Source organism: Balaenoptera physalus, assembly GCF_965194825.1.
Source record: "Balaenoptera physalus genome assembly, chromosome: 10".
NCBI lineage: Eukaryota > Metazoa > Chordata > Mammalia > Artiodactyla > Balaenopteridae > Balaenoptera > Balaenoptera physalus.
The window spans coordinates 63,140,948-63,165,583 of NC_138889.1; the positions used below are offsets into that span (position 1 = coordinate 63,140,948).

Here is a 24,636-nt window from a genome sequence, read left to right on the forward strand (position 1 = left end):
TTTTATGAACTTCATTTCTTTTTGATAAAATGAAAACAATAATGTCTACCTCACGGAGAAGTTGTGATATCACGTGAAATATTTTGTAGATGGAAAACACTGTCAGTGGTGAAAAGCCATACAGAGCTGCTAGTCATTTTTGGTGAGGGAGGTAGAGTCCCAAGCAGGAGATGATGTGAACCTCAAGTAAGAAGAGAAAATGAAGAAGTTTGTCTGATCCTCAAATCCATTCTCTTAACCACCTGTGTTATCTCCTTTTTTTGTTGACATTGGTGTAGTCACTAGTTTGTGTTAAATTCTCCAAAATGGAAATAACATAGAGGACCTAAAAGGAATCCCCAAAGATTTGGAATTTCTCCCAAAGTCTCTCATTTCCTCTCTTAAGGCTGGTGCCTCCTGGAGCTGTGTAAGGCAGAGGCTTTGGCCTAAGATTAACCAATTTCAATAGCAAATGAATACACCATCCCTTTACAGGCCTAAGAGGCAAGAGTGATCCCACCATAGACCCGCTTCTGATTATAGTCACACTGTTACAAATGTGACCCAAATCTCTATTTCTAGCCTTCTGTATAAAGATTGCATCTGAAGAGGGTTCACTTTAATGACATAATTTGAAACCTTTTATTCATTCAATAAATGCTTATCAGGTACCTTCTGCGTGCCAGGAGTTTTTTCAGTTCTAAGAATTCAGTGGTGAGCGCACAGTATGTGAGTTCATGGAACTTATGGTAATAGGAAAAAGAGAAACTAATGAAATATAAAAAGATGTAATTAGAGACTATGAGTGCTATGAAGGAAAGGGTATGGTGCTGTGCATAGTAGGAACCTGACCTAATCTAGATGGTTAGGGAGAGTTTACATGGGGAAGTAACATTTGAGCTAAGATATGAAGGATAAGTTAGAATTAATCAGGTGAATAGGTAGGAAGAGAAAGCCTCAGGAAGGAAGAAGAGCCTGGACAACACTAGACCACACGAGGAAGTAACTTTTTTTTTTTGAAACTAACACAACATTGTTTTTTTTTAAATTTTATTTATTTATTTATTTATGGCTGTGTTGGGTCTTCGTTTCTGTGCGAGGGCTTTTTCTAATGGTGGCAAGTGGGGGCCACTCTTCATTGCGGTGCGCGGGCCTCTCACCATCGCGGCCTCTCTTGTTGCGGAGCACAGGCTCCAGACGCGCAGGCTCAGTAATTGTGGCTCACGGGCCCAGTTGGTCCGCGGCATGTGGGATCTTCCCAGACCAGGGCTCGAACCCGTGTCCCCTGCATTGGCAGGCAGATTCTCAACCACTGCGCCACCAGGGAAGCCCCAGGAAGTAACTTTTTACTAATGAATTTTCAGCCTCTAATAGTAGCTACATTCATCTCTGTACCAGGTACTGTGCTAAGCACTTTCTTTACACATACTATCTTGTAAATTCCTTATATCAACCCTTTGAGAAAGTATTATTCTTTTTTTTTTTGTTAATAATTGTAATACTTTATTACTGAAGGTTATTTACATAGTGTTTAAGGCACAATAAAAAATAAATTACAATACAAAAGTTCTATTCAAGTAAAAGACACTGAACAGCAGGGCTATATTAACCCTTGAATATTTAGCCAAGACACAAAAGCTACAAGTTTTGCTGGAAACACCTTCCATGAGTTTTTAACTACCTCTTTACACTTATGGAACATCACCCAGGCCATCTGCTTGAAGAAATACCCAGTTACTATATTTTCAAAGGTTGAATTATAGAGAAAAATAGAAAATGTGAAAGGTAATATAGACTTTAAATCTAATTTTTAGTTTCAAAACTGGGTACTGAAACTGTACTTTTTTAGACAGTATAAAAGGCAAAATGTTGTAATGAGGTGGATGGAGTTAGAGTCTGTCATACAGAGTGAAGTAAGTCAGAAAGAGAAAAACAAATACAGTATGCTAACTCATATATACGGAATCTAAGGGGAAAAAAAAAAAAAAAAAAAGGCCATGAAGAACCTAGTGGCAAGACGGGAATAAAGACACAGACCTACTAGAGAATGGACTTGAGGATATGGGGAGGGGGTGGGGTGAGATGTGACAGGGTAAGAGAGTGTCATGGACATATATACACTACCAAATGTAAAATAGATAACTAGTGGGAAGCAGCCGCATAGCACAGGGAGATCAGCTCGGTGCTTTGTGACCACCTAGAGGGATGGGATGGGGAGGGTGGGAGGGAGGGAGATGCAAGAGGGAAGAGAAATGGGAACATATTGTATATGTATAACTGATTCACTTTGTTATAAAGCAGAAGCTAACACACCATTGTAAGGCAATTATACTTCAATAAAGATGTTAAAAAAAAAAAAAAAGGCAAAATGACAGGTATGGAATGCATTTCAGAATCAAGGTCCATATGTAAATTATACCAGGTTTTCTTTTAGTATTGGAAAAAATATCAAAATTCATCATCTTTAAGTACAGATAAACTATTTGGAAATTCCAGTTTATTAAAAGAAATAACATCTTCAGCCTAGTTGGTGAAAACTGAAAATATCAAGCTGTAAACATGGGGGGGGGGCAGGGGGTAGGGGGAGAGGTTCCTAAACGTTTAGATGTTTTCTCTTCTCCAAGTAAGTGCTGCAGTAGCTTAAGTTTGGAAAGACACTGGGAGACTAGACACTTTTTTAAAAGCACTCTTCTTTCCATGACCCACTTATAAAGTTTGTTTTATCTACTAGTATAAGAGAAAAAAAATAATAAAGTTGGTTTCATTCTGTTAGTTTTGGTATTTCTTTGCCCCCACACCAAATCCTCCCCCCAAATAAGCAACTGAATTAAAAAATAAATAAAAGAAAAAAATTTAAATAATCTCTTCCAGTTCTCAGAGCTTTGTATAACACTATACAAAATTATTATCATTTAGGGTTGATTTTTTTCACTAGCCCTAAATTTTTAAATTGTAATATACTCCTTCAGAAACCTTCCATTTAACTGCTTAATGATTCCAGTCTACAAATGAACATAGATTTTGCTCTATTGTTGTAAATAATTGAATTGGGGGAAAAACTATAGTAAGCTGAACAGTCATTCACTGCTCGTGAAAGATCTGAGCTGTTGATTGCTTGTCACAGCACAGAAAAAAGGTGACAAGCAAAATTCATCTTGAGGTGGCATTTGTCAATCTATTAGCAACCTTCCCTAGTTTACTAGAGAAGGTTTATGTAACCTTCCCTAGTTACTCTGTGGTTTAGACTTGTACTACTGTAAACCTTGGATCAATTGACCAAAAACAAACAAAAACAAAAACCTGCCATCTAGGGTACTGAAAGAAATTCAGTAAAATAAGATGTGTCCCATACTTAAGGAGAGCCATGAAAATCAAACTGTTCTTTAACAGTTTGAATTTAGAATTTTCTGTTAATCAATCAAAAACAGTTGGGAGAATTAGGTCACCTTTTGAGAGTGTGAGAAGGAAACAGTAAACATGTTAACTTTAGTAGCAAGAATGCTGCTCTAAGGAAACTAATATATTAAAGGAAATGTTATGATAGACAAGTTGACTTTTATCCCATTTGATGGCAATATATGTGTATACAAGTCATAATCCACAAGGAGCGTTTAAGGGCAAAAATGTAGCTTCCTAGTATATAAAAGCTAATGAGCATTTGGAAAAAATACAATATTTGTACCCTGAAATTAAATAAAACCTTAGTAACAGGGCTGTGTGTGTGTGAGTCTGGTGGTATCTGCTCAAGAAGGGCCCTATGCTGGCTCCAGAGGAACGTTGCTTGTCTAGGTGGTTATATACTGCAGAGCTGGTTGGAAGACAGGTCACAACTGGAAAAGCCAAAGAAAAGCTTCCATTAACTCCAACTTATGTCAGGGTTTTTGTTCTTGCAAATCTTCAGCTTCCATCTAATAATGTTAGTCTGTGTCTTCTAAATAAGCCGAAACCTTTTTTTCTTGGTTGAGCTTTTCTTCTTCTTTTCAGTGTGCACGACGCTGAGCTGGATCTCCCCTATCAGCCCATCAACATCAGGTGGGTTCTTCACCTGGCAGGTGTATGTCCCATTGTCATCAAACTGTAGCTTTCAGAGGAGGATGGAGACATCATACCGCTCAGGGTTCCCATCCCAGACCACCCAGTCCTTGAAACGCCCACTCATGGGTCTGAAGGGATCCACATGGTAGTGGAAAACAAGCTGCTTAGACCCCCCATCTTGAGACGGAAATTCCAGGTCACTGTTAGAGCATCACCCACAGGGGCAAAGCTGGAGAAAGTGCATTTTAACTGAACATCTGTCCCATTGACAGCCTCCAGCACATGGGGGGTGTAAATTTCCACAGCTACTATTGACCAAAGAGAAACTGGAGAACACTTATACCACTTATACCCACTGGAGCGAAGGCTCCGAGCCCCACGCCAGGCCTCCCAACCTGGGGGTCCGGCAACGGGAGGAGGAATTCCCAGAGAATCAGACCTCGAAGGCTAGCGGGATTTGACTGCAGGACTTCAACAGGACCTGCTAGTATTGGAGGGTCCCCTGCAGAGGCGGGGGGTGGCTGTGGCTCACCATGAGGACAAGGACACTGGCAGCAGAAGTTCTGGGAAGCACTCCCCAGCGTGAGCCCTCCCAGAGTCCGCCACCAGTTCCACCAAAAAGCCGGGTAGGCTCCAGTGCTGGGTTGCCTCAGACCAAAAAACTGAAAGTATTATTCTTATTCCCATTTTACAGATGGGGAACCTGGGAGCACAGGGAATCTAAATAACTAGTCCAAGCTTGCACAGCTAGTAAGCTCTAGAGCCAGGATTTTAATGAGGCTGTCTAACTCCAGACCCCATGCTCTTAGCCATTATGCTGTATTGCCTTCCTCCTATTTCTCACCATTCTAGCCTGTACTTCATACAGACTGGAACATAGATCTGATCTATGTTACTCCCCTTTACTTCTTCCCTTTAGAAACCTTTGTTCTTTCCCATCGCCTACAGGATAAAATCTGAATTCCTTAGCGTGATGTAAGTACCTCACAATTTAGTACTACTTAGCCTCATCATCTGCTACACCTTCCTAAAACTGCATGCCATTGCTCAAATGTAATAAGCTCTGTCTTTGCACATGCTGTTCTCCCTGCTAGAATGCTTTTTTTTTTTTAACTTCTCTTTTGGTGAAACCCTACTCATCCTACTCATACTTTAAGTACTCCACTTAAATGTTACTTCCTTGGTAAAGCTTTCCTCATCATCCTTCCTGAGTTAATCAGTCCCTCACAGCTCCTGTAAAACAGTAACTCCTCCTGTGTTCCTCTTCTGAAGCCTTTCACCAAAGCAAGAATGCTAGAGGTTTTTTCTGCTCCCCACCTTTCCCACACTCCCATATCCTAAGAGCTTGGAGTCTACCTCCGCAATGCCTTTTAAATATACCTTTCTTTTTAGTTCCTACTGCCCTTTACAGCAGTTTTATATCTGCCACTACGATTTCCGCCTAACTCTGTGTTCTGCCTCTGGACTCAATGTCGTGCCAGATTCATCTTTTCCCAAAGCACATACAAGTATGCCATTCTCCTGCTCAGAACCCTTCAGTGCCTCGCAGTGCTCTTTAGTAAGTCACTCCTGGTCTCCACTAGACTTTCCAATGTTCTCTCACCTTCCTTTCAACACTACCCAAGGCCAGGTTCTTTGGGCTCATATTTAGGTGAGTTATAGGTATGTTTGTTTCTACACAGGATCTTGAGCCTGTCTAATTCATCTTTGAGTCCCCAGCACAGTATTTATAGGTGTTTGTTTCATGTTTATAGTTGAATGTCCCTGATTAAATTTCATTAACTACAAGTAAAGAGTAACATATCTTATGCATTTTGGAGACTTTGTATTGCAAATAGTTTTTTTAAAAAAGGGTTTGGTCCTAAAGGGAGGAAGTTTTTAGGAAAACTGCTTGTGAGGAATTTTGTACTTCTCAGTGATGCCAGAGACATGGGATGTTATTTTGTCGACTGCAGTTCAAGTTACTTAGTATCTTTAGGGATGGAGAAGATGATTCCTGCCTTGCGCATTTCTGGAGCTATAGCAGAAACAGTTTGAACAAGGATTTCCTAAGTGCTTTGTATGAATAAAAGGCTATGCTCTTTCAGTGACTGTGAAGCAGCGAAGGTCCTGGCTGGGAGAAGGACGCTGGATCTCATTGTCCTCCCAGCCTTTCGACCCTCCCCCAAAGCCCCTCAATAAAATGACTTGATCCAAAAAAAAAAAAAAAAAGGCTATGCTGATGAGAAAGGTCCAGGATGTAGCTGAGTTAGGCTGGAGAGAGCCATGGATTTAGACTTGCGTTCTGGTTCTGCAGCCTTGGTGGTTGACCTTGAGGCAGGTATTGTCTTCTTTTTGAGGCTTAGGTTCCTAGTTATAAAATTGTAATAAACATGCTTGCCTTTTAGTGTTCTAAATTTAGGGGGGACTAATTGAGATGTGAGACATAGCCTTCTTTAAATCCTTGAATTCTGTTAAAATGTTAGGGTTTTTTAATTTTTAAAATTTTTTATTTTTTATCATGACCATGTTAGACATTAGTCCCATTTATTTTACTTATTGGTAACATATTGACAAGTTTGGTTCTTGAGTCAATCTGGCATCCTATTCAGAAATCCAACCCCTATTAATATTTGTATTTGTTCATTTCTATCAGTGGTGAAAGTCATCCTGGTGTGGTAGAAGGAGAAATGGATTTGAACCAGAAAAACAGAGGTTTCAGTGCTATGTAGGAGGTGGAGATACGGAAGATAGACAGAGGAAGAGGAAGACAGAGAAAGAGAGAGTGGGAGAGAGGGAGAGAAGGGAAAAGAGAGAGATGTCCTCTGAGTTTTGTGGCTACTTAAAGCCTATTTGAAACAAACCAGCTCCTGGGCAGGGTCCCTGTTCTCCAAGCTTATGTTCTGAAATCACAAGTTGTCTCAAATTGGCAGGCCTTGCTTAGGCATACAAATAAGTTGTAAAATTTCTGTCTCGGGCTTCCCTGGTGGCGCAATGGTTAAGAATCCTCCTGCCAATGCAGGGGACACACGGGTTCGAGCCTTGGTCCAGGAAGATCCCACCGTGGAGCAACTAAGCCTGTGCGCCACAACTACTGAGCCTGCCCTCTAGAGCCCACGAGCCGCAAAACTACTGAGCCCGCATGCCACAACTACTGAAGCCCGCGTGCCTAGAGCCCGTGCTCCACAACAAGAGAAGCCACTGCAATGAGAAGCCCGTGCACAGCAATGAAGACCCAACACAGCCAAAAAAATAAATAAATTAAAAAAAAATATTTCTGTCTCAGGCAGAAGATAGGAAATCTTCAGCAAAGTTGTCACGTGTATTCCCGCATGGATGTAAGGGGGGACTAGAAGACCATTAAGGTCTCTTTCATCCTTGAGATTCTGTGATTTGTTAACCAGGTATAGAAAGCTGCTTTTCTTTAGGCTGTTTAGATAAATGTAATTATAAATTGCACTTTCACTGTGGCTTTTATTTTATTTTTTAAAATTATTTTTTATTTTATTTGTTTTTAAATTTATTTTTGGTTGCGTTGGGTCTTCGTTGCTGTGCGTGGGCTTTCTCTAGTTTCCGCGAGCGGGGGCTACTCTTCGTTGTGGTGCGTGGCCTTCTCATTGCGGTGGCTTCTCTTGTGGCGGAACACAGGCTGTAGGCACAGGCTTCAGTAGTTGTGGCACACAGGCTCAGTAGTTGTGGCTCACGGGCTTAGTTGCTCCACGGCATGTGGGATCTTCCCGGACCAAGGCTCGAACCCGTGTCCCCTGCATTGGCAGGCAGATTCTTAACCACTGCGCCACCAGGGAAGTCCTGTCTGTGATTTTTATTTATGAAACTTTTAAATGCCAAGTATAGCTCCAGTCACTTTTCATTGTACCCCATGCAAAGTTGGTACTTCCAGTTTCCAAGGACCTCCTCCTCTCATCAGGATTAATGAAACACCCACATGTGCCTCGCTTTTGGGCGTGGAACCCAGTGGGATGACAAAGTGCCTGTTTCTAGTGGACTTGCAATTTTGGGGGGAAGGAGGCCCTAACTGGTGAGGTTTTGACCATGTTCTGAGGAAATTCATTTTATTGCAAGATTTTTTTTTAAATTAATTAATTAATTTATTTTTGGCTATGTTGGGTCTTCGTTGCCGTGCCCAGGCTTTCTCTAGTTGCGGTGAGCAGAGGCTACTCTTTGTTGTAGTGCACGGGCTTCTCATTGCGGTGGCTTCTCTTGTTGCAGAGCACGGGCTCTAGGCGCGTGGACTTCCGTAGTTGTGGCACACGGGCTTCAGTAGTTGTGGCTTGTAGGCTCTAGGGTGCGGGCTCAGTCGTTGTGGCGCACGGGCTTAGTTGCTCCGTGGCACGTTGGATCTTCCTGGACCAGGGCTTGAACCCGTGTCCCCTGAATTGGCAGGAGGATTCTTAACCACTGCTCCACCAGGGAAGCCCTATTGCAAGATTTTTGTTGTTGAGAATGGTGTCCTGGAGAAAGAATCATGGGAAATTTTTGGAAATACTTTAGATATGATCTGACCCTCACCTTCTTTTACTGAGACCCAAGGTAGGGCAAGTGCCTTGCTTAAAGCCACAAATACAGTCTGTGGCTGATACAGAATTTACCTCTGGGGCTTCCAACAGCAAACCTAGTGTGTTTTCCATCATTAGCAAGGCTGTCTCCAGGAGTTGCAAATCTTTACATTAAAACTGTTCCTTTAGTTTCTTTTACCTTTCTTATCATCAGTTCTGTGTTTGTGAGCAAACACTGTGCTAGATATGTTGCCTTTAGGGACAGAGCGATTTGCTCCTCTGTGAGGATGAAAAAGGGTGAACAGGTTCTTAGGCGTTTTTTTTTTAGGGCTTTTTTTTTTTCTTTTAAATTTTTTTTTTATTTATTTTATTTTATTTATTTATTTATGGCTGTGTTGGGTCTTCGTTGCTGTGCATGGGCTTTCTCTAGTTGCGGCAAGCGGGGGCCACTCCTCATCGCGGTGCGCGGGCCTCTCACTATCGCGGCCTCTCTTGTTGTGGAGCACAGGCTCCAGACGCGCAGGCTCAGTAATTGTGGCTCATGGGCCCAGCTGCTCCGCGGCATGTGGGATCTTCCCAGACCAGGGCTCGAACCCGTGTGCCCTGCATTGGCAGGCAGATTCTCAACCACTGCGCCACCAGGGAAGCCCTCTTAGGCGTTTTGTAGAAAGACGTTCTTGAGGGAGAACTGAGTAGAGCCTCTTGGATGTCGTAATGAATCGTCTCTGTGTTTTGATTTACGCTCTGCTTTTCTCCCCAGAAAGATCAGGCTTACCAACACTGCCTCATTACTTTGCCATTACCCTCTGGAGAGGGAGAATGAGGCCTGGTAAATAAGCTCCAGGTCAGGGTTCTGAAATATTAGTCCTTCCTTCCAGCCAATGGCATTTCCTGCAGCCTTCTTTCTCCATGGCTTCTCACCCTTGAGATATGTCAACATCTCTTCTAGTAGAAGACTCTCCTTCTGTGCTTGCTGCTTCAGAGGAGTTTTTGTCCTTTAATGCTTGTAAAGCTATTGCATCTTCAGAAAAAAACCTTTAGTGGTTACTTTTGAAATTGGAACTGTTGAATGTTTTTGATTAAACAGTTGATTTTTATTAGGAGGTAGAGGTACAAGGCTTCTTTGAGCCACTGAGAATGTGCTACCTTTTTTTTACTTATTCAATGATTGCTTATTCAAGAGCAATAGACAATAGTGCAGAGACCAGATAGATAACTCACTACTTATGTGACTAAGTCACTTAATTCCTGAGCCTCAGATTTCCTCATCTTTAGAAATAAAACCCACCTTATAGATTGTCCTGAGAATTAGATGAAATGACCATGTAAGTGTAAGAGGATGGGACCTGGGCTCAAGGTGGGCTCAAATTTTGCCTCTAACACTTACTCTTTGTGACCTTAGGCAAGTTATGTAATCTTTCTAACTCCCAGTTTCCTTTTCAGTAAAATAGTGATAATCATAGTATTTTGGGTTATTATGTCACTGGGTTATTATGAGGATTGAACGAAATAAAGCTCGGAAGCGTTTAGTATAGTGTCTGGCACATACCAAGTGCTCATTAAATGTTAGCTATTAATTACAACAGTAACAGCAACAATAATGATAGTCTTTATGTATTTATTATGCTAGGACCTTAAGTGGCAGAAGAGGGACTAGAAGGCATTGCATAGGGTAATGGATCCCTAAGAATTTTTTCCTGCCAGCTTTCCTCATGGGAGGGCCTGTAGGGACTGAGAGAGAGGCTCTCATTGGCCCTTAGCCTACAGCTTCCTACGGTGAAAGCTTCCCTTCCAGGCTGGTAGGCTGAGGTAGGAGGTTCAGAGGGACTTCAGAAGATAGTGAGAAGACCAGTCAGGCAGGGTGGAGGGTTTGGGTAAGGGCAGTAAATGACTCTGGAAGGTAAGACCGGGGTCAGGTCATAGAGGGCCTTGAATGCCAGGCAAATTATTTGTATTAAGAACCACCCATTCCAGAGCTATCTCAGGGGAATCTCTCCCTTCCCATCTTCTGTTTAAACTTATAAAAATTGTAATACACTTAAAAAAATTATAACATTCACATTTTAAGCAAGAATAATAAAACACCCATACACCATATACCACCCAGCTCAGGAGATGTAATATTACCAGGCCCTTTGAAACACCCTGTGCATTCTGCACCCATCACCAACCCCCTCCAACCTCTATCTGAAGCCTATTCCAAATTTTGTGTTATGTGTCATTTTCTTTCCCTTCTTCCTTTTTCTTTCACTCTCTCTTTCTTTTAAAAATGGTTTTACCACTCTTATCCCTTTTAGTCTTTTGGACAGTGAGCAGGGGCTGTGGAATCCAGCAGGAGCCATGTGGCCTGCCTATTGCCTGGCTAGGCTGGGAGGAGGGGTGGGGAAGTTCCGAAGGCTGGCTGCCATGGGAGGGGAGGGGAGGGGAAGGGTGGCTCTGTGGTGGGGAAGGGAGAGGCTGGGGAAACTGCCCCCCGCCGGCTCCTTGGGCTGTCCTGAGGAGCAGGCCCAGAAGCTTGGCAACTCTGGTGGACAGGTTCCAGAGGAGAGTTCAGAGCCTCTGAGGCTGCACAGCTGGAAGCTGTTGCCTTGAGTTTAGAGCCAAGGGAGGGTGGGGGGAGAACCTCTTGTATTCTTTTGAGACACAGTATCAATTCTTTCATGTGCTAGGGAGCAGCAGGGCTGACACAGTGCCAGATGTGGCCAGGGTGATTTTAGCAGGCCTGCCTCCTATTTTCACCTCATACCTTTTTTGGAGTGTTGACCGTGCCTGTCATTAAATTATGTTTGCCACTTTGCTTTTCTATAAAAGCTTTGTTTTTTGCTTTGCCTTTACTTTCTTGGTGCATCTTTGAATACCAATAGCGATTGCTAACCACAGACTGCAAGTGATACCATAGGAATAGGATACAGGGCCTGCCTGGGAGAAGAAGCGGGGGCATGGGAGGTCTCTGCAGCAATGGACCTTGGTCTGACCCCCTCCACAGTATCTCCACCACTCACCACGGTCGTTCTCTGGTGGCCAGAAGGCTGAGTTTGGAAACCTTCCATCCAGATGTAGTTCAATGGAACAGATTCAAGGAGCCCTAGTGTGCTAGGTACTATGGGGGATCATAGAGAGATGGAACTGGTTATGCCCTTGAGGAATTTACATTCTAGATGTGAAAACAAGACTTCCCTGCATATACAGTTAAATCAGTACAAGTGACAAATGCAGAATATAGACACATTTTTCTGATCACCAATGTAATACATGGTTATTAAAATTAAATTCAAACATAAAAAGAAACATATATTGTAGAAAGTCCCCTACAATCTAACTCTTCCCCAAGATAACCACCGTTATCCGTTAATATTTGAGGTGCTGACGTTTAAGCTGCCCTTAAAGTAAAATCCATAGAGGCAGACTGATGGAAGAAAACAAGCATCCTGAGGCTCTAATCTCTTTCAGGGAGGAGCACCCCACCAGCTTCCCTGACAAATGGTGAGCCAACTTCTGCTTGGACACCTTGGTGACAAGGGGCCAAAATGCCTAAGTAGGAATTAACCTTTGTTAAGTACCACCCTGTGCCTTATATGCTAGCCAGTGTGTTGGGCATCTTATAGATGTTATTTAATCCTCATCACAATATTATGAGTATCTTTATCCTTGTTTTACAAATAGGAATACTGAGACTCAGAGGTCACTTGCCAGGGTGACAGAGCAGCAAGTGGTATCAGAGTCCTGCCATTCATGAGCTGTGTGATCTTGGGCAAATTATTTTATCTCTGTGGCTCAGTTTCTTCACTGTAAAGATGAGTGATAATAGTATCTACTTTACGAAGGGAGTTTTTCAGATTGATGAGTTAACACACATTAGGCCAGCAGAACAGTGCTTGGCACATAGTATGTACTCAGTAAGCATTAGCTGCTATTTATTGCACCTTGTTTTCTCTCTTGTTCTAACATGATCCCTAGCATTTTTACACTTATTTTAATTCTATATATGGCCTCTCTGTCCTCCCCGCCATCCCTCCCACTTTCTTTTTTATAATTCCTTCCTCTGCTTCCAGTCATTCCCTTCTCTTCATCCTGTCTCCACCGTGTCTCTCATTCCCCTTCTTTGCACTTTCTCTTACCTTACCCCCCCATGTCCTTATCACCTGTCTCCTGCCTGTTGTGGCAGCCTTGTGACCCACCTCCCTGCTGCTAGTCTCATTCATTTATATACCAGAATAATATCTCATAGCACACTTCTCATCACACCACATCTCTATGCTAAAAACAAACAACAAAATAAACGTCCAGATTTTAATTCGATTTCTTGAAGTTTAAGATTCTCCAACTCTTACCCCAATTCCCCCTTCAAGTCTGTTCCTCCACTACTTCCACACCTTCTTTCTGCTTTCCCTTCTTCCTTACTTCTCTCTCCATTTCCATCTGGGCAAGTTCTACCTATGTGTTTTAAGATCCAGATTAAAATATCACTTAGTTTTTAGTCCTTCCCTAGTCTCAACTGGTTAGAATTTTTGTATCTTTTCGTGAGAGTTAGCACATGCTGTCTTGAAATACAATTTCAAGTCACATTTCTTAGAATTATAATCCACCTTAGCATAGATGCTGGGTTTAATTCACCTTTGTATGCTCTCTAAAATGTCCTCCAGCAGTACCTTTTGTACAGTAGGTGCTTAATAAATGTTTGTGGTGTAAGTGGAAGATGAGGGGCTTCCTGATGACTGGTGGCCTTCTCTCGCGGTCTTGGTCGGGGTCACTGTTTAATGGGTGTAAACGCGGTGGTTTTGTTTTCTAAGAGTCAGACATCTTTTCTTTTCGGCCATGCCGGCGCTGGTTCCCAGTGCCTGTGTGTGTTAAGGGGCTTCAGCCAGTGCCTGCCGTACTAGGTCCCGTGCCTTGGCCCCTCAGCCCCTCCCCACGAATGCTCAGCGGAACAGGGGATTAGGTTCTGGCAGCACAGCTGGGATTTTGGCGGCCATTCCGCAGTCGACAATAGCACGCAGTCACGACAGCGCAGGCCTGCGCTCCAGGGCCGCAGTCTGCCCGGGCTCCTTGTTTGGGTGGCCGAGGGGGAGGAGCGGGCGCAGCGCAGCAGCCTGGCCAAGCCACGCAGAAGGTACGGGCTAGAGAAATTCCCTCGGGGAACGGGCTCGGGGGCGGCTATGTCCCAGGGCAGGCGGCGCCCGCGTAAGGAGGCCGTTGCTTTGTGTGCGAGGGGCCTGTGTGCTTAGAGACGCAGCGCTCCCTGGAGCCGGCAGGAAGCTGCCCCCGTTTAAAAGGGCTTGCGTCTTGCTCTCCAAAGCCTCTGTTCCCGGGTCTTCCTCCCTGCCCTGCTCGCCGCCAGGCAGGGCTGATCTAATCATCAGGGCAGCTCGTGGCCTGCCCTTCCGCTGCTGGCCAGAGATGGACAGGCTGTCACTGCTGTCTTAAGAGCGCAAAGGGGGAGTGTCCGGGGGATATCAGGTTTGTCAGGCAGGCCGCTGTGAGGTGTGTTTTGTGTGTTTACGCCACAATTTGCTTTGGCTCTCGCCACTGTTTCAGTTCAGTACTTTTGTCTGCCGGCTCCTCCCCCACCCGCACCCCACCCCCCCATGAGCCCTAGTCTCTTGTTTGCGGGCGAAGCCTTAGCAGCCCCACCTCTCCAGTGCTCCAGGGCCCCCTCCTCCTTGCCCCCGACTGCCGCCCCTCCCCCCCTCGCTGAGAGTTCCCTGCTTCGCCTGCGCTCCCGGATCGCGGAAGCTTGCTGCGCCTTTAAAGAAAGCAGACTCCTGGTTGTGACGCACTTCTGGCTGTCAGCCAGGAAGATCGCTCCTGCCAGGCTGAGAAGAAAACCAACAACTTTTCTTTTGTGTGTGGGGTTACTTTCCACTAGACCCCCCCCTTCCTCCTCTCCTTTCAAGATTTAAGTGCTAATGGCGGATTAGAACCTGTAGATACGTGTGGCTTTGGGAGTCTGGTAAGGCCACCCCCCCCACCCCACCCCCACCCCCACCCCCACCCCCACCCCCACCCCCACCCCCACGCTGAGACTTTCTCTCCCTCACTGTTTCTCTGGGTTTTTGTTCAAACATGGAGGAGGGGGTGCGGTGGACTCCCCTCTTCACCTCCCTTTCCTGCGCCATCCTTGAAGGGGAGGGAGAGGAGAGGGAGAGCAAGTAAACAGTCTGAAACAGGCGCTGGGAGCAGAGCTTGCCAACATCCGGGAGTTGGCGCCTTTCAGAGCAAAGGGTTGCTTTCTTCAACCCTCGCGTAGATGTCAGCGTGTTTTTGTTCAGAGGGGGGAAAGCGTGTGCGCCTGCACGTTGAGCTGTAGACAGCTCGGGGGAGCGTCTCCATTCCCGAGAGAGGCCTGGGTGTGTACGCAGTGGTGGGGAGTGGAAAAGGTTCATTTCGTCAGCCGGTAGGGACGGGGGCGGGGGGGGGTGTGAATATAGCAGTGGGGCAGGTGCTGATGAACTGCTGGAGTGAACTTGGGTGTGCGTGTGTAGTCTGTGGCTCTACGCCCCAGATCTGGTTCATGATTGCAGCCCTTGTGCCCACGGCCTTCTGATCCGGACCCTCCAGAGCATGGGGGGAAGGGCGATAACAGTAAGCCACTTGGAAGAAACCAGGGAAACCTTGGTTTCCCTTGCACTTCTTCTCGTGTTCCTCACCAGGACTCTGGGCCAAATTCTAGGCTACACAGAGGGGATGGTCTGGGTGAAGAGGGGGAGGCCTGAGTCCACAGTGAGCCCCTGAGAGGGCTCAGGGAATACATCCAGCAAGCTGGTTTGCCCTGACCTCAGGGGTGCAGAAAACCTCTTTGGACTTGCACAAGACATCCTGCTCAGAACTCCCCAGGTCCCCAGGGGTTGAAAAGGATTGTGTTTTTCCTTCCTTGGCTTCTCTTGGAGCTGCTGGTCCTTGGGCCCTACCTCCTCGGAGCCAGGGGATGTACCAGCAAGATATTTCCTGTCCTGTTACTTATGACAAGTTAGCCAGTGATGACATGGCTTGCCCTTTGTTGGGCTGCTCTGGGGTAACCTACCAGATGAGGTCTGAGTGCTTGCTTGACTGTGCCTCCTCACCTGTCAGAGGAGAACGCCCTCAAGGTTAGGGTGTTCACTCTTTGGATGGGGCGGTCTCTCAGATGGTGGTGGTATCCCTTTTAGAAAGGTATACAGAGCTTGGAATGCTTATGGCTACAGGCAGGCAGGCTGTTTGGGTAAGCAGTGGTAAATCTTGCTATTGAACGTGGGCACAGAATTGGGAAAGCCATTTCCCTTATGAGTTGTGAGCCTGTGAGCCTTTGGAACCCACCGTAGAGAGGGGGTGGGTCTTAGGGCAGGAACCTTTGAGGTGAGAGTTTGTGTGGGCTTTGGGTCCTGAAATTCTGGGAATGGGAGTTAGCACCTGAAAGAATGAGGGAGGTAAGGGCCCGTGGGCTGAGTGATCAGTATAGTTCTACAGCTCTCTGAGACCAAAGATTACTTTGGTGTTATCTTGGGGTAGGGCTGGTGTTTAGGAGGTCAGTAAGTGGCTAAGAGGTGGTCTCAAAAGGAGCTGGCACCCAAGTTGAGGGGCGGGGAGTAAGGAGAGCAGTGCTGCCACAACTCAGACCTCTGGCCTTTGGCCTATCACTTGGTCAACCCTTAAAACTGAAGCTTTTCCAGAACAGACCCCAGAGCTCAGCAACCTGACCCTCCAGTCCTGGTCCTTGCATCTGAGCAGGTGGTTTGCATTAGCTTCAGCCCTGGTACGAAACCAGGACTAGGTTTTAACTCTTTAAGACCCAGAGAGGGTACAGGCCAGGTGCCAGCGTATCTCTTGAGTATCAAGTTCCTTGTCCTGATATATCTTCTCTGGAAACATAGAGGGATTACTGTAAATGTGGGAATTGATCCTGATGTGAGGGAGTTATATTATGTCAGATTTGAAAATGTAAAGAGGATGCAAGGCCTTTAGTTTATAAGGCAGCTGCTTCTGTGTCTTGGTTCCTTCTTGAGCCCAGAGAAAAGAGAGGGTGCCTTCTCTTATGGGGCACTTCTTTTCAAAGAAAGAGGTAGGTAGGAACTCTGAACGTGTCCACAGAGGGCCTGCATTTTGAGATTTTGTTTGTTGATCAGGGGTGGTGGGGATGAGGAGTTGCCTGTTTCAGTTGGGGGTGAATTTTAGCAGACCCTTGTGTGAAATGGTTCCAGGCTACAGTTGCGGGGATCTGTTTTTCAGTCACCATCACCCAGTCTTCTGGGTGGGGCCTGCCTCAGATTTCAGGGGGAGGGTGTGGAGGATGGTGCTCTGGCTGGGCGCCCTAGGTTCCAAGCCAAGGCCTGCTTAAAGTTGTAGTCCCAGTGCCGAGGACTAGCTGTGCCACTGGCTTCAGTCATTCATTACCTGGAGAAGAGTGAAGGGCTGGGCTGCCCTAAAAGCCCTAAAAGTGTCCTGTCTCTGAGAAAGTGCCCCTCTATGGGATTTGAGCTGATAAGGTCTTGCCTCATGTTGAGTATTGGATTCTGCCTGTTCCTGTGCCTGTGGAGCACAGAAGAAGGCATTTGGCCTTGACACCAGTTTTAGACAGGCTCCCCTGGGAGGACATAAGGGTTGTATGTTTTGCCTCTGAGATAAAGGGAAGAGGTTGGTCAGGTCATTTTTAGCAACACAGCTGTGGAATCTCTCAGAGGGGGCAAGATCTACCTCCGGTTGCAAATAAAATTTGACTGAAGTTTTGGGCCTCACCAAAAGGATAGCGAGTCTAGAGGCAGCAGTGGGGATGACAGGGAGGTGATCTGGGCCTCATTTCCCTTGTTCCTGAGTTGCTCAGACCTTTTTTCTCCCCCCCCCGCCCCGGCGCCCCTAAAGAAGCCCCAGTAGAGCATCTGGACATTTCTGCCCTCACTCCAAGGGCCAAGCATGGTCCTTCTAACTTTAGGTTGGCCAACCACCAGAAAAGCCTTTTTGCAGTGCAGTAGTTGAGACTTATCTGCCTTCATCCTACCTAGGGAGCAAGGCAGTCAGTGCCCACAGATAGGCCATGCTGGATGAAAATCATCCAAAACTGAGGAAAACATAGGCCCCTTAGCTTCTCTGCCGTCCTGAGAACTCCCTTAATCACTTCACTTGCTTTTGCCAAAGCCTAGGTGAATTGGCTCATTTCCAAGACTGTGATGTTTGTATGACAGGTGGAATCACGTTGGGTTTTGAAGGGTCAGGAAGCAATTAATTATAATTAGCATTTAGTTATATTAAGCATTTAATTATTTTCTTCTATTATTTCATGCTTCTCGTATGTTTTTTAAAATTATTTTATTTTTGGCTGCGTTGGGTCTTCGTTGCTGCCCACGGGCTTTCTCTAGCTGCGGTGAGCAGGGGCTACTCTTCCTTGCGGTGCGTGGGCTTCTCATTGCAGTGGCTTCCCTTGTTTTGGAGCACGGGCTCTAGGCACATGCGTGGGCTTCAGTAGTTGTTGCTCGCAGGCTGTAGAGTGCAGGCTCAGTAGTTGTGGTGCACGGGCTTAGTTGCTCAGTGGCATGTGGGATCTTCCTAGACGAGGGCTCGAACCGGTGTCCCCTGCATTGGCAGGCGGATTCTTAACCACTGCGCCACCAGGGAAGTCGCTTCTTTTTTTTTTTAAATAAATTTATTTTATTTTATTTTTGGCCGCGTTGGGTCTTCGTTGCGGCACGCAGGCTTTTCTCTTGTTGTGGCGAGCGGGGGCTACTCTTCGTTGTGGTGTGCAGGCTTCTCATTGTGGTGGCTTCTCTTGCAGGGAGCATGGGCTCTAGGCATGCAGGCTTCAGTAGTTGTGGCACATGGGCTCAATAGTTGTGGCTCATGGGCTCTAGAGCGCAGGCTCAGTAGTTGTGGCGCATGGTCTTAGTTGTTCTGCGGCATGTGGGATCTTCCCGGACCAGGGCTTGAACCCGTGCCTCCTGCATTGGCAGGTGGATTCTTAAGCACTGCACCACCAGGGAAGCCCTGGGAAGTCCACTTCTTGTATGTTTAACTTTACTCCTCACCATGCTGTAAGCCCCTCAAAGCAGGGACCATGTCATTGTCTCCCATTTCCCACGAAGCTTCCAGCACAGGATGAACATATGTAAGGATTAAGAAAATAACCTTTTTGGTTGGTTGATAAAGCAGAGTACACTTGCATAGGAAGGCTTCAAGAGATGATGGGTAGTGGATTATTAGATTTATGTATCTCTTTCCCCTATTAGACAGTGAGCACTTTATGGACAAGAATGGTGTCTTTCTTATCCCCAGCACTTTGTATTCAGAAAGTACTTAGCAAACGTTGGTTCCACAGAACCCACATCTTGGAGATGCTGATATGTGGGGAGAGTTATAGGTGATGCAGCTCTTACCACTCTTGTTCCTTCTTCTACTGGAGTAGTGACAAACTTAGCACACCTGTGGCAGTAGGAGGCAGGTGGTGGGGCTGATTACTCCCAGGAAGATTTGTGGGAATTATGGGGGCCTGCTAAGAGGTGTTGGGGAATATTTAGTCACCATGTCCGTGGTCTCTTGAGCAGGTTAGCAGGCAGATGGCTGATTCCCACTGGGAAGGGAAATTGGTGTAAGAATACCAGGACCAGTACCTAATCTTTCATTAAATGTCCCATGGGATCTCGCCAGAATTGGATTTGGCTTCATCCAGTCTCCCATTTCCAGTCTCCCATTTGAAATACGTCTTTGACATTTTTGTGGGAGATATAAAAATCCAGAATTTGAAGTGGTTTCCCCCAAGGACTTGGTTATTGTTTATTAGGTAGACTTTGGGGACCTGCAGAAAGAGCCAGAAATCAACCTTTTTGCTTAAGAACAGTGATCATTTATTGAATACCTACTGTGTGCCAGGTACTGTGCTGTTTGCTTTATCTTGAAGCATCACAGTAACCCAGAGAGGTTTTTGCAGGTCCCATTTTGCAGATGAGGAAACTGAGACTAAAAGAAGTTATGCTACTTGTACAAGGTCACAAGACCATGGTCACATGGAATCAACATTCACACCTAGGTGTGTCTGAAAAACCATGTTTGTTCCATGTTTTAAGGGCACCACATCCCAAAGAGTAGGGTTGAAGTCCAGCTTTGAATGTTGTATTTTCTAAGAGACAGAGAGATTGTGTGTAGAGCTTGTGGACATTGAATTAAATGCAGGGTTCTTTATTGTCAGCTGTGACACAGTAAGTTTTATAGTAATTTTGATGTGTACTCTGAGCTTTCTAAAAACTCCCATGGTCCCTTGGTAGATTAAGTGCCAAGTGAAGAGTGACTTATTTAAGTGTTCACAGCCGGTAAGTGAAACCATTTCCCCCCTCTTCCTTCATCGTGGATATCTGATATAATTAACTGTACTGCCTCTTCTGTTGGGTTCCAGGTGCATCGGGGTGACCGTCTGGTTTCAGCAAGATGACGCTCCATGCCACCCGGGCAGCTGCACTCCTCTCTTGGGTGAGTGGTCTTCCTCTCCTTTGTATGCCAAACTTTTCCAGGAGGCTTGGGAGAGGTGAGAAAGGAGTTTTCTAGGAGTCAGGGCTATGTAGAGTCTTCTCCTCTCCAGACAAAGGAAATACAGTTTTCCTTTGCCTTTCCCCTTAGTTTTTAACTTTTATTATTTTCAGTGATGTTGCTGCTGACATGTGATCCACAACTTGTGTAGCTTAGAAAAGGCTTCTCTGAGGTATATTATTCCTTTTTGGTCATGGGAAGGGTGGCTGCAGAGCAGCATGGAAACCCATTTTTTGTGCATTTCCTTGTGCATGTTTCTGAAAAAGCGTTGACACTGAATTTCAGTGGCGTGTAGGGACTTTGGTCTTGAAAGGCCTTTAATCTCAGGGCAAGGTTCTCCTGGCTCTCCTTACCATGTTCCTGTGAGCTTCCATTGTCCTCTTGGTGCCTTCTTGATTACTTCACCAAAATTCTTCTGCTAGGTCTTTAAATATACTTCTGCCAAAGACAATGGCAAATGAAAAAATAATGCTGAGCATTGGGAACTACAGAGAAACAGAAGAGGCCACGGAGTGTAACGATGACACGCGTGGGCCTTAGAGTCAGACAGCCCAGCTTAGAATCATTGCTCTAGCCTGTGTGACCCAAGACAAGTTACTTAGTCTCTCAGCACCTCATTTTTAAAATGGAAAGAAAAAAAATTTTTTTTAATATATTCTAAAAATAAAATAATAATAATTATTGTGAGGATAATAAGATAATGTCTGTAAAAAGCACTTAAATATTAAAGTATTGCCTGGGGGACTTCCCGGGCAGTGCAGTGGTTAAGACTCTGCACTTCCACTGCCGGCAGCACGGGTTTGATCCCTGGTTGGGGAACTAAGATTCTGCATGCTGCACAGAGCAGCCAAAAAATAAATAAATAAATAAATAAATAAATAAAATATTGCCTGGGTATGCTATTTGATAAAGGGTATTTTAGTAGTCACCCTGACTATTGACCAATCAGGGCCAATTAAAGAGTCAACTTCAAGAAAGAATTATAGAATCTTTAAAGGAAATGAATTTTTAATTTCCAAGGAGGGTGGGGGTTTAATAAAACAGGGTCTTTAATCACTGTCAAATCTGTAGTCAGGAAGTATGTATTTAGCGTACAAAATGTGCATCCTTAGTCTTCAGTTTCTGAAATAGATGCAAACTTTAGTTGTACAGTTTAAAATGGTTGTTTTATATTTATATTTTATATTTACATTTCAGTGTTCTATGTCTGTATTAGAAACATTATCTCTTCCTCCTCTTCCCCAGGAGAAGGCTGGTTGGATTGTGTCTCTGTCTAGTTCAGTAGATTAACTGAATATTAGGGGATCCTTTAGTCACGTTGTTTTAAGTTTATCAGTTTATTTATTTTGGTCCCAGGCTTGTTTTTATAGTGACTGCTACCTTTACAGAGAGAAACAGACACAAGACTAGTTTTATTTAACAGCAGATACTTGTATACTTTTCTCAAAAATCACAATGAACATGCATTAATATATTAAAATATAGTTAGATATAATTTTTCAGTTTAAACAAAAGTTAGTCAGCTAAAGTGGATGTTATGACACTGTAGCAACATGGAATAATGCTTGGTAGCGAGAAGAGTGGCATAGAACACACGCATATGACAATCACAACTGTGATTTTTTTAAAAAACGACTTAGGAAAAAAGACTAGAAAGAAATATATCAAAATGCTGAAAGTGCATGTATTAAAATACTAGTGAGTGGAGTTTTTCTGTTTTCCAAATTTTCAGTAATTTATTTTCTAATGTAAAAATAAATTTATATTTTATTTAACTTAAAGTATGGCTTGAAGTTATTCTGTACCCAGCAATTATAATGAGTATATTGTTATAGGGAGTATAGGGAACTTTAAGATTCAACAACCTTTGGGACTTCCCTGGTGGCGAAGTGGTTAAGAATCCGCCTGCCAGTGCAGGGAACATGGGTTTGAGCCCTGGTCCGGGAAGATCCCACGTGCCGCAGAACAACTAAGCCCGTGCGCCACAACTCCTGAGCTTGCACTCTAGAGCCCGCGAGCCACAGCTATTGAGCGCTCTTGCCCTAGAACCCATGCTCCGCAACAAGAGAAGCCACTGCAATGAATGGTCCATGCACCGCAACGAGGAGTAGCCCCCGCTCGCCGCAACTAGAGAAAGCCCGCGTACAGCAACGAAGACCCAACACAGCCAAAATCAAATAAATAAATTTATTTAAAAAAAAAAAAAAGATTCAGCAACCTTAAATGACCCGGAAAGCCTTACAGGCAGTTCTTCAGTGAGCTTGGTCCTCACTCACGTTTTATACCCTGACTAGAGATAAAGGAGCTTCTTCACTTCTTCAACTTTTAAATGATTTATCATTTGAGAGCAAAATAATGCATAGGAAGAAAATACATTTTTATATCCATGAAAGAAACTATCGCTGGATTATTACTTAATTGGTATGAGATGAATCCAGATTCCTTAAGTGACTTTAAATCAGCTAACTGGTACGATTTTTTTCAATCTTGTTAGCGAACGAGCATTCACAGCCCTTGACTGTTTTACCTAGATTGCAGATATTAAAAGAAGATGGTTTTTGGATGCTTAAGTCGTGCAGTCTCTTCATTTTCAGCAGGTAGAAAGGGACCTTGGCCTGGAATATTCAGTCTTCCTAGAAAATTCACACTGGCCTTTTCTAATTAGATTAAGCACCCCCCCAAAGGTGGTATAAATTATTATCTTTAAGAGTCCAGTGAGAGGTCGTATTTTATATTCTGCACTTAAAATTTTTTTTTACTTTCAACCTATTTTTTAAAAAAATTTTTAGTAAATTTATTTATTTTTGGCTGTGTTGGGTCTTTGTTGCTGCGCGCAGGCTTTCTCTGGTTGGCAGCGAGCAGGGGCTACTCTTCGTTGTGGTGCGCGGGCTTCTCATTGCGGTGGCTTCTCTCGTTGCGGAGCACGGGCTCTAGGCGCGCGGGCTTAGTAGTTGTGCACGTGGGCTTAGTAGTTATGGCTTGCGAGGTCTAGAGTGCAGGCTCAGTAGTTGTGGCGCACGGGCTTAGTTGCTCCGCGGCATGTGGGATCTTCCCGGACCAGGGCTCGAACCCATGTCCCCTGCATTGGCAGGTGGATTCTTAACCACTGCGCCACCAGGGAAGTCCCTCAACCTATTTTAATTTAGATTTATCTAGAAGTTTTTGTAATATAAAATTATTAAATGGAAATAAGTACTATCATTTCTGTAGCTGAATCACAGATTTTTTTTTTTTAATCCTCATGATCCTCCAGTGCAGTCAGCTAATTTAACTGCTAAGAAGTAGAAGTGTTGCTGGATCTACTTCATAACCATAATAGTGCTTTGCATTTAGTACTTTTATTTCGTAATGTGTTCTTGCATTCACAATCCCATTTGAACACACACTGGTCCTTTAAGGTAGATAAGTTTGTCAAGTGAGAAAACAGTCACAGAAAGAAACAAAGTTGATATCAAAGGTTCCTGGCAAGTTAGTGGAGGAGCTGGACTCAAAAATCCTTGTCTGGGAGCCCCCAGCCCAGTGCCTGTTGAAGAGCACATTTAAGTGGGAGGGACACATTAGGGGTAAGCGATTAACAGATACAAAACTACTACACATAAATAGATAAGCAACAAGGGTATATGGTATAGCACAGGGAATTATACCCATTATCTTGTAATAACCTATAATGAAGGATAATCTGCAAAAATACTGAATCACTATGAAACTAACAGGATATTGTAAATCAGCTATACTTCAATTAAAAAAAATAAAGAGCACATTTATAAATAGAATCTACTCGTTTGTGCATAACCACTATGCTGAAGTTTTTAAAAATAACTTGTAAAGCAGGATAAGTCTCCCTTCTCCCTCAGTCTTGCATATGTGATTGATTGACTTAGCAGACCCTTCCTTCCTAATAAGGTACTACAAAGGTGAACTTCAGCCCGGGCTTCTGAACTTGGTACCTGCGGAATTCATGAGGTTTTCCTGTAGAAATCAACCATATATGCTTGTTGAATAACCTGTGTACCTGATTCATTTGCATGTGACTGCTGGTGAACTTTCTAGTGGGAAAGACTGATTTAGATGAATGTCTGCCTGAAGGCAAGGAAAGGGAGAGGCCATTGGATCAGAATTGACAAGTTTTTCTTTGGGGTTCCTAGCTTTTCTTTCCCTTCCTCCCTCCTTATTATTATCTTGTTCCCTCATCATTTCTCCCTGCCTCAGCTGAAGTTTCATGTCTGGAAAGAATTTTAAAATGCATCAATCACAAGATTTTATATCTGTGTGGGAGTATATAAAATATACGTAGTATATAATTTAAATTTTGAGTAGACGCAAAATTCAAATTTCAAGAGCTATAAAATTCAAGATATACAAAGGGCTGTAATATAAAAATTTGAGCTACAAAGGTTTATAATGTAACCATTCAAGAGATACAAAGGGCTATAGTATAAAAAGCCTTTTTCCTACCTCAACTCCCAGCCATCAAGTTCCTCTCTCCAGAGGCAATGGTGGTACGATTTTCTTCTAGAGACTATCAGTACTCTTGTAGAACCATTTTATGCCTAATTATATTTAAAGTACACTCCAAGTGCTGGAACATTCTGGGAGAATTTAAGCTCTTATTTAGTGGAAGCCAAAGGAAGGACTCTGATGGTGG

General features: G+C 44.2%; 1 protein-coding gene across 6 annotated transcripts in view; it reads left to right on the forward strand.

The window, feature by feature from the left end:
- NUMA1 (nuclear mitotic apparatus protein 1) overlaps window positions 1–24,636 on the forward strand; it is a 74,832-nt gene that overhangs the window by 24,225 nt on the left and 25,971 nt on the right. For 2 of the 6 annotated variants that reach the window (XM_082411349.1, XM_082411352.1), the window contains exon 2: window positions 19,861–19,934. In XM_082411349.1, coding sequence (XP_082267475.1) covers window positions 19,893–19,934 — 42 coding nt within the window. In that variant the 5' untranslated portion in view covers window positions 19,861–19,892. Of the gene's footprint in view, window positions 1–13,487; window positions 13,621–13,705; window positions 13,968–14,279; window positions 14,461–19,860; window positions 19,935–24,636 lie in introns of those variants that run through there. The other 4 variants (XM_082411351.1, XM_082411350.1, XM_082411353.1 and 1 more) reach the window with 4 other exon arrangements.